The sequence below is a fragment of the Eschrichtius robustus genome, chromosome 11, assembly GCF_028021215.1.
Source record: "Eschrichtius robustus isolate mEscRob2 chromosome 11, mEscRob2.pri, whole genome shotgun sequence".
NCBI classification, from domain to species: Eukaryota; Metazoa; Chordata; class Mammalia; order Artiodactyla; family Eschrichtiidae; genus Eschrichtius; species Eschrichtius robustus.
The window spans coordinates 13,877,858-13,887,625 of record NC_090834.1 but is presented as its reverse complement, the minus strand read 5'-3'; the positions used below and the strand labels follow the sequence as shown (position 1 = coordinate 13,887,625).

General features: G+C 50.5%; 1 protein-coding gene across 1 annotated transcript; it reads left to right on the top strand.

Moving 5' to 3' along the window:
- The first annotated feature begins 27 nt into the window (after positions 1 to 27).
- VPS11 (VPS11 core subunit of CORVET and HOPS complexes) lies at positions 28 to 9,298 on the top strand. Its single transcript, XM_068556467.1, has 16 exons — positions 28 to 232; positions 843 to 990; positions 1,088 to 1,223; positions 1,553 to 1,716; positions 2,318 to 2,565; positions 3,307 to 3,508; positions 3,908 to 4,059; positions 4,677 to 4,863; positions 5,553 to 5,699; positions 5,825 to 6,013; positions 6,116 to 6,277; positions 6,506 to 6,645; positions 6,734 to 6,936; positions 7,066 to 7,237; positions 7,664 to 7,886; positions 8,787 to 9,298. The coding sequence occupies exons 1-16, from the start codon at positions 45 to 47 to the stop codon at positions 8,949 to 8,951; spliced, it is 2,826 nt and encodes a 941-aa protein (XP_068412568.1). The 5' UTR covers positions 28 to 44; the 3' UTR covers positions 8,952 to 9,298.
- The last annotated feature ends 470 nt before the right edge of the window (positions 9,299 to 9,768 follow it).

The following is a 9,768-nucleotide window of genomic DNA, read 5'->3' as shown; positions in this document are numbered from 1 at the left end:
CTCTCATGTGACCTCTCTACCGGAGGCGGGGGCCTTCGGTCAAGATGGCGGCCTACCTGCAGTGGCGGCGCTTCGTTTTCTTCGACAAGGAGCTGGTGAAGGAGCCACTGGGCAATGATGGGGCTGCTCCCGGGGCTGCGCCTGCCTCTGGACCCTCTGCTTCCAAGTTCCTTTGCCTCCCTCCTGGCATCACTGTCTGCGACTCAGGCCGAGGGAGCCTAGTCTTTGGAGATATCCTTCCTCTGGAGCTGCCTCTTTCCTCCCCGAATCCCTGAAGAGATACAGCTGGGATGAAATCTGTCCTTCAGAGGGGTTCGTGTTACGTGCCACTTTCCTTTAGATGGGCGCCCAGTGCTCCTTCTGTGGTCCGAGGGAAGAAAGGAGGAAGTCCGTTCTCTAACTTGTTGCCAACTGAGCGAACAATCCTGGGCGAGTCATTTAACCTCTCTGGGCTTCAATTTCCTTATCTGCAAAAGGGGCGTAGACTAACAGTTCGGCAAGGCTTTGTTTTTGTTTTTGTTTTCTTTTAAGATGGATGAAAAGAACGGATGCAAGTTGGCTTTAAAAGATGAATATGTGAGGTGTCATTATCTCCCCAGCCCAGTATTGTGGGGGAGGAGTTAAATGAGGCCATGAGTTTGCTGCTTTGTTTTTCATAATGCTGCCACTAAACTCGGGCCTTTCTTTTCTAGTCTTTTTAAGATGGGGAGTTCCCAGAAGATAATCTGTGGAAAAACCCTTGAAAAATTTAAAGAGTTGTATGTATGTTAGTTGTTATTTGGGTTCTGGCCTAAATTTAAGTATCTCTCCTTGGAAAGGAGGCTCCTTGACTACTCTGCACACATGGAAGGCCAGATCTGGTTCTTGCCCCGCTCCCTACAGCTTACCGGGTTCCAGGCCTACAAACTACGGGTGACACACCTGTACCAGTTGAAGCAGCACAACATTCTGGCATCTGTCGGTGAGGATGAAGAGGGGATCAACCCCCTGGTGAGTCCTAGAAAGGAAATGGGAAAGACCCAGGAGCCTGGGAATGGCTGTTTGTTGGAGGGTGACTAGCATTCACACATCTGAGGTCTGTCCACAGGTAAAGATCTGGAACCTGGAGAAGAGAGATGGTGGCAATCCACTCTGCACTCGAATCTTCCCTGCCATCCCAGGGGCAGAGCCGACTGTTGTATCTTGTTTGACTGTCCATGAAAATCTCAACTTTATGGCCATCGGTAAGCAGAAAGAAGGCAAAGCTAACACCCCATGATTTTTTATAGATTTTCTTCAGAGTTGCTTCTGCAGCTCATCTTCACTGTTTTCATGAGACCATTTTGTACTGAACTGATGCGTTTGAGATTTTAAAGTTCTGGATGGGAAAGCATTTAGTTTTGTTCTTTGAAAATGAGTCAGTGAGTCCTGATCTTCATGGTAACCACTGGAGAAGTTGGGTATGAGGAGAAAGATTGTCACTTCTAACAAGTGCCTCAAGTAGTCTTTTTCCCCTTCTGTGCTTCCTGATCTATTCAGCCTCAATAAAATGCGATTTCTTGCTCTCCTGCAGGTTTCACAGATGGCAGTGTTACATTGAACAAAGGGGACATCACTCGGGACCGGCATAGCAAGACCCAGATTTTGCACAAGGGCAACTATCCTGTTACCGGACTGGCCTTTCGCCAAGCAGGAAAGACCACTCACTTGTTTGTTGTGACAACTGAGAATGTTCAGGTATGACCAGGGCCTCCACTGTTACGGGCAGGCAGGAAAGGCTTTAACATTGCTCAGGGGGCTAGGGTAAGGAACTGACAAAAGAGGTAGAATTCCTGCAGTTTTCATCATAAAACCTTGAATCATTTGCCCAGCTTAATATTTTATTTCCTCACTTAGGAGACTGGGAAGAGTTAGAGCTAGGAAAAGAACTCTTGGTCTTGTAGTAAAAGACCTAAGTTTTTCTCCTAATTAACTTAAGAGACACTGGACAAGTTGCTTTACTTCTCTGGTTCCTGTGCTCCTAATTTATAACAGCTTAGTCTCAGCAGTAGTTTTGTTTTGTTTCAGCAATGGTTTTTGGATAAAGCAGTAAAATTCTCTTACTTGCTAAATACCTGTAGTAAGTAGTGATAGTATATACAGAGAAAAGAAATGTAGTCTTTGCTTATATATTTAATAGATGGGTGGTGGTTAATGGAGATGGCAAGCAGCCAGGGAAAGTCTTAGGGTGCTAAGAATTAAGAAGAGAGAGCCAATATGGAGGTGGAGATACCTTTGGGAAGGCTTAGATGCCTCCTCCTCAAAGAGAGCCTGTTAACCCCTCTCTTACTTCCTGCAGTCCTACATAGTTTCTGGAAAGGACTACCCTCGTGTGGAGTTGGACACCCACGGTTGTGGCCTGCACTGCTCAGCCCTAAGCGACCCTTCTCAGGACCTGCAGTTCATAGTGGCGGGGGATGAATGTGTCTACTTGTACCAGCCTGATGAACGGGGGCCCTGCTTCGCCTTTGAGGGCCATAAACTCATTGCTCACTGGTTTAGAGGCTACCTTGTCATTGTCTCCCGTGACCGGAAGGTTTCTCCCAAGTAAGGACTCCACGGAGAAGCAAAAGGGAGAGGGCTGAACTTGTTCCCCAGAATTAACCTGATTTTAAACTCCTAATGCCTGGATCCCGTCAATCTCCTATTTGGTTTTAGGTAGATTGTGCTTACACCTAGACTCAGTTATAATGTTTTTTTTTTTTTTTTTGCTGAAAAGTGTGTGATTTTGCTGCAGACATTTGCTGAGCAGCCCTGATGCGCTAGAATGCTCCAGGGAATTTGGGACCTGGTATTGGGATTTTTACTCCTTGGTCAAAATGAATTGGGTAGAGGAACAAGGGACTGAGTAGTGGAGAAATTGGAGAGTTCTGGGAGATGCAAGACAGGGCGTTTTTTTCTCTGAGCCACCAGAAAGGGTGATGGGGTCTTCAGCGTGATGCAAGTGATCCTTGTCAGATGTTAGTTTTCATTCAGTACTAAGCTCAGTGGCCTACATGCACCAGGCACTAATTATTTATTAAATAATGGATGTTGGAATGTAGTTAATTTTTCAATGTGTTGCCTGTATTAATTATAGGATCCTAAAGGGTAAGACCAGGTCTATATGTTCTCTTCCTACAACTGCCAGCGCCATGCTAAATGTCACAGGATGAGCTGCTAGAGGGGCCAAAGCGGTGTCTTGTTCTGGGTGGAATGGGCAGCACCAAAGTTGTCACGGGAAAGGAAATCGAGGGGAGCTGAGACAGAGGTGGTACAAATATCTGGGTCTTTCTCTTTCCCACACAGGTCAGAGTTTACCAGCAGGGACTCCCAGAGCTCCGACAAGCAGATTCTCAACATCTATGACCTGTGCAACAAGTTCATAGCCTATAGCACCGTCTTTGAGGATGTAGTGGATGTGCTTGCTGAGTGGGGCTCCCTGTACGTGCTGACGCGGGATGGGCGGGTCCACGCACTGCAGGAGAAGGACACACAGACCAAACTGGAGGCAAGGCCACCAGATTCCCAGAGCTGGCCGTGGGCACCCAGACGCAGCTCTAGGAACAGGCTCCCCAAGTCCCTTGGCCAGGGTGTTTCCTTCCCTTTGGGTCACTTACTCAGCTCCCTTAGGGTAGGATTACAAGGCCAGTGGCCTGGGATGAGGCCTTAGAGGGAAGCAGTGGCTGGGAGCCTGAACCCACTCTCAGGGTCCACTCTGCCTGCCTGCAGAGAACCTTGTGAGGCGAGCTGATGTTGCTCTTGGGGGTATCTGAGAGGTCTCACCCTGTCTAAGATCTAGGCTGATCGGGGCTTCACAACTGTCTGCCTTGTGTGTTGTGGGTGCGTTCTGGGAAGGTGTCTTCTCAGGACTGCTTCTTCCAGTTTTCTAATCTCTCTTCCCTTCCAGATGCTGTTTAAGAAGAACCTATTCGAGATGGCGATTAATCTGGCCAAGAGCCAGCATCTGGACAGTGATGGGTTGGCCCAGATCTTCATGCAGTATGGGGACCATCTCTACAGCAAGGGCAACCATGATGGGGCTGTCCAGCAGTATATCCGGTCAGTCTGGAGGCGCTTTAGGATATAGCTGTGAGCCAGATAGGCTAAAACCTGCACTTGGGGAAGGAGGGTGGACTCCACTGTGAACCGTCTTTTTTTCCTCCAGAAACTGTGATGCCTCAAGTGAGAAGACAGTATACCTTATTGGAAAGGGAGTGTTTTGGGTCAAATATTACATGACCAGCATGCAGTTGAGCTGATGAGTATCTGTTATTTTAGATGTTAACTTGACCTTTGTTAATACTCATTTTGATAAGATTCTTTAAAGGGAAAAGGGTATTCATCTCTTGCTTCCACACTTTCTTCCCTCAATACTAATTCTTAAATTAATAAGGGGTCTTAAGAACCTGTCTAGGCTCTTTCCCAACCTCTCTCGAATTCCTGTTTTCAGCCAAGTTTAAGAAACAGTGCTCTGGAGCCTTGCTACTCATGTGGTCCATGGTCTAATAGAATCGACATTGCCTGGGATTTTGTTAGAATTGCAGAATCTCAGGCCTTACTCCAGATGTGCTGAAACACAATTTGCATTTTAAGAAGATCTTCAAGTGATTCCTATGCACATGAAAGTTTGAGAAGTACGCTGACCCCAATGCTATTTGATGCATATGTCTCCCTAGAACCATTGGAAAGTTGGAGCCATCGTATGTGATCCGCAAGTTCCTGGATGCCCAGCGCATCCACAACCTGACGGCTTACCTGCAGACCCTGCACCGGCAGTCCCTGGCCAATGCCGACCACACCACCCTACTGCTCAACTGCTACACAAAGCTCAAGGACAGCTCGAAGCTGGAGGAATTCATCAAGGTGCAGGGTGGTGTTGGCGGGGGATTCTGTGAGGGCCCCACTGAGCATGAGGGGCTCCACCAGGGCTGCAGAGACAGGGAAGAGCTGACCTTATTTGGGGACCAGAGTCCTCTGGTCTATAAACTAGGAAGAGGAATAGCCTTTTTTGCGAGTTTTCTTCTGTTTTCTCTCTTGGTTTTTTTTTTTTTCTTTTTGGCTGCACTGCGTGGCTTGCCAGATCTTAGTTCTCCCACCAGGGATCAAACCCGGACCCCCGGCAGTGGAAGCGCAGAGTCCTAACCACTGGACCGCCAGGGAATTCCCACCCCTCTTGTTTTTTGATGCCAGAACTTCTCGTGGTATCTAAGCCCAGGGAAGCCCTGTGTTCCCAGACGAGTCCCTCTAATAGTAGAGGCAGAGGAAGACTTTTGGAGAGGCAGGATAACAGTGCTTTAAAAGCATCAACTTTAGGACTTCTCTGGTGGTCCAGTGGTTAAGACTCCACGCTTCCACTGCAGGGGACATGGGTTCGATCCCTGGTTGGGGAACTAAGGTTCTGCATGCCGCTGAGCGCTGCCAAAAAAAAAAAAAAAAAGCATCAACTTTTTTATTGCCTTAAGAATCTGGTCTGAGAATCAGATGCATATTTCCTTTCCTTTCCCCAACCACAACCTCTCTATGACTGGTTTTGTCTAATGTCTCCCTGGCAGACAAAGAGTGAGAGTGAAGTCCACTTTGATGTGGAGACAGCCATCAAGGTCCTCCGGCAGGCTGGCTACTACTCCCATGCCCTCTATTTGGCTGAGAACCACGCACATCACGAGTGGTACTTGAAGATCCAGCTAGAGGACATCAAGGTAGCTGAGCCTCTTGACACGGGCAGGACCCTGTTCTTTTTCTAGGACATCCCTGGGATGCTGAAAATGCTTCCCGGTGGGTGAGGCAGGAGCATGTGCTTATTCTGCCCTTTCTCTCTCCACAGAATTATCAGGAAGCCCTTCGATACATCGGCAAGCTGCCTTTTGAGCAGGCAGAGAGCAACATGAAACGCTACGGCAAGATCCTCATGCACCATATACCAGAGCAGACGACTGAGTTGCTGAAGGGACTTTGTACCGACTATCGGCCCAGCCTTGAAGGCCGAGGCGATAGGGAGGCTCCAGGCTGCAGGGTGAGGCCTCAGGGAGAATGGCTTTTGGACAGCAGGGATCACCTTAGCAGCCCAAGTACCGAGCCCACTCACTCGGCCACCTCTCCTCCCTTGCCGTCCTAGGCCAACTCAGAGGAGTTCATCCCCATCTTTGCCAACAACCCGCGGGAGCTGAAAGCTTTCCTAGAGCACATGAGTGAGGTGCAGCCTGACTCCCCGCAGGGCATCTATGACACACTCCTTGAGCTGCGACTCCAGAACTGGGCTCACGAGGAGGAGCCGCAGGTGAGACCTGGCAAAGCGGCCGGAGGCGCTGGAGAAAAAACTGCTTCCATTTCTTTCCTGGTTGCCTCTTGCTGCTTTCTTTAGACCAATAACACCTCACCCTTGGGGGCTAAATGGTCCCCCGTGAAGAGGAAATTGGACTGAGGGGAAGAGATAGTTGACTTGCCTGGTCCTGAGAGGCCTTGTCGTTTTTCCCTGATGTCCAGCAGCTCTACCCTCCTCTTTTAGGTCAAAGAGAAGCTTCACGCAGAGGCCATCTCCCTACTGAAGAGTGGTCGCTTCTGTGATGTCTTTGACAAGGCCCTGGTCCTCTGCCAGATGCACGACTTCCAGGATGGGGTCCTTTACCTCTATGAGCAGGGGAAACTGTAAGAGTCTGGGGAATCTCAGGGAAGGGGAATGTAGCCGAGTCCCTTGTGGGGGACAGCTGCTGACGTGTGCCTTCCCCGGCCGCAGGTTCCAACAGATCATGCACTATCACATGCAGCACGAGCAGTACCGGCAGGTGATCACCGTGTGCGAGCGCCACGGGGAGCAGGAGCCCTCCCTGTGGGAACAGGCACTCAGCTACTTCGCCCGCAAGGAGGAGGACTGCAAGGAGTACGTGGCGGCCGTGCTTAAGCACATCGAGAGCAAGAACCTCATGCCGCCTCTTCTAGGTACTGCGGAGGACGGGGAGGGTGGCTGGGTGCAGGCTGCCGACAGTCGGGCTCGGGCAGGGGCCCTTCAGTTCTATCCAGAGGGCTGCTTGGTTCATGGTCTTGTTTCCTCCCGGACCCCCATCTCAGTGGTGCAGACCCTGGCCCACAACTCCACGGCCACCCTGTCTGTCATCCGGGACTACCTGGTCCAAAAACTGCAGAAGCAGAGCCAGCAGATTGCGCAGGACGAGCTCCGGGTGCGGCGCTACCGAGAGGAGACCACCCGTATCCGCCAGGAGATCCAGGAGCTGAAGGCGAGGTACTTGGCATCCAGAATTGTGGAGGTGTCCGGAGATAACACTGTTCTTCACAGGGTGTCATTTTTCAAAGACAGAGGATTGTATGGAGTGTGTTTGAGCATTTCATTCTTGAAGATCTGTTTTGATGGAGGAATTCCAAAGAATGATTTACTACGTAGAACGTGATTTATTGGGCTTTGGAGGATATTATCTTGTAGCAGGTACTTTTGGGTTGGATGGACCTGCTGGGAGGGTGCTGAGACTCCCTGCAGGCCCAGTGTGGGGTCCTCCTGTGACCCCCTTTAGGTGGTAAGAAGAGCAGGGCCTCGTAGTTCCTTAACGGGGACCTCTCTCTCCTCATTGCCTCCAACTGCCTTCTCTCTCCACATGGTTCCTGGCCCTGCCCTCACTTTTTGCCACTCTTTTCTGGTCTCCCTTGTGTGTAGTCCGAAGATTTTCCAGAAGACCAAGTGCAGCATCTGTAACAGTGCCTTGGAGTTGCCCTCAGTCCACTTTCTCTGCGGCCACTCCTTCCACCAGCACTGCTTTGAGAGTTACTCAGAAAGTGATGCTGACTGCCCCACCTGCCTCCCTGAAAACCGCAAGGTCATGGATATGATTCGGGCCCAGGAACAGAAGCGAGATCTCCATGATCAGTTCCAGCACCAGGTGGGGATGACGTGACTCCCCCGCCCCCAGGGAGGTGGTGAGCGCTGGGGACTGGTGTTCTTTTCTCCTCCTCCTGTGGGTTTTTTTTTTTAAAAAACATTTTTTATTTCTTTAATGTATCTATTTTATTTATTTATTTTGGCTGCATCGGGTCTTCGTTGCTGTGCGCAGGCTTTCTCTAGTTGCGGCGAGCGGGGGCTACTCTTCATTGCGGTGCGCGGGCTTCTCATTGCGGTGGCTTCTCTCTCTTTTTTTTTTAAAGAGATGGAATGAGGTGTTCTGTTTTATTTTGATGGATTGATTGATTTTTGGCTGCGTTGGGTCTTCGTTTCTGTGCGCGGGCTTTTTATCTAGTTGCGTTGAGCGGGGGCTACTCTTCGTTGCGGTGCGCGGGCTTCTCATTGCGGTGGCTTCTCTTGTTGCGGAGCGCGGGCTTCTCATTGCAGTGGCTTCTCTTGTTGCGGAGCACGGGCTCTAGGCGCGCGGGCTTCAGTAGTTGTGGCACGCGGGCTCAGTAGTTGTGGCTTACGGGCTCTAGAGCGCAGGCTCAGTAGTTGTGGCGCATGGGCTTAGTTGCTCTGAGGCATGTGGGATCTTCCCAGACCAGGGCTTGAAACCATGTCCCCTGCACAGACAGGCGGATTCTTAAGCGGTGGCCTCTCTTGTTGTGGAGCGTGGGCTCTAGGTGTGCGGGCTTCAGTAGTTGTGGCTCGCGGGCTTTAGAGCACAGGCTCAGTAGTTGTGGCGCACAGGCTTAGTTGCTCTGCGGCATGTGGGATCTTCCCGGACCAGGGCTCGAACCTGTGTCCCCTGCATTAGCAGGCAGATTCTTAACTGCTGTGCCACCAGGGAAGCCCGTCCTGTGGGTTTTTGACTCGCAACTCTTCTCTTTCCCTGCAGCTCAAGTGCTCCAACGACAGCTTCTCTGTGATTGCTGACTACTTTGGCCGAGGTGTTTTCAACAAATTGACTCTGCTGACCGACCCACCCACAGCCCGACTGACTGCGAGCCTGGAGGCCGGGCTGCAGAGGGACTTGCTCATACACGCCAGGAGGGGCACTTAAGCGGCTAGTGGGAGGGGTGTGTTGGTGGAGGCCCAGCAGCAGGGACACAGGGGGACAGAGACAGGGCTGTTGCACAGGAGTTAGGCAGACATGCCCAGGACTCTGCTCTCATCTCATGCCATAGCCCTCAGGACTTAAGGGGACTTTCTTTTCCTGCCTCCTCCTTCGGCCAACCTGCCATTTCTCCTGTTGACTTTTTGAGCAGTGTAGATCATTCCAGACCAGAGGGGGAGGGCACCTCAGCAACCTCAGAGTCTGGACAATAGCGGCTTTATTCTCTATCCAAGAGCACCAGGCTGTGCTTGGGTCCTGGCTCCCAGAGTCTATAAATAAAAGCATATAATGATTTTGGGGTTGAAGGATTTATTCTGGGGACTTCCTGGTGATTCTTAACTGTGCAAAATGTTCTTCTTTCCCTCTGCTCTCCTAGAGCTCCCCTTCGCTTCCTACAGAGTTCCTTAAAGATGATGTTGACGACACTTCATTCCAGTAATGAGTGGGGCCTATGGCATCTAGTAGAGTTCAGTTGAAGAACCTCTGCAAAGGCCTGAGGCCTGAGCCCCAAGAGCAGCCCGGACTGAGGACTCGGCTCTATAGTGTGGCTGGTCTGTGGCTCTTGTATGGACAGAGTATTCAAGCTGGAGGCAGATTCTGGTGGGGAGCTTTGGGCTTTAAAGCCTGCCTTCATAATGGGTGGGTTGGTGTCTCGCTGTATTCAGTACCAGATGATAAGCAGGATAAAAGGGCCTTTATTGAAACATTTTGTTCCCCCTTCGAAGTTGTCAGCTGACGTTTGTGTTGCTAAGTGTCTGCGTGT

Coding starts and splice junctions, on each gene's coding strand:
- VPS11 (XM_068556467.1), top strand. CDS start 45: ATGGCGGCCTACCTGCAGTGGCGGCGCTTCGTTTTCTTCGACAAGGAG. Junction 5,700..5,824: donor TCCAGCTAGAGGACATCAAG/GTAGCTGAGCCT, acceptor CTCTCTCCACAG/AATTATCAGGAAGCCCTTCG. Junction 6,646..6,733: donor CTCTATGAGCAGGGGAAACT/GTAAGAGTCTGG, acceptor CCCCGGCCGCAG/GTTCCAACAGATCATGCACT.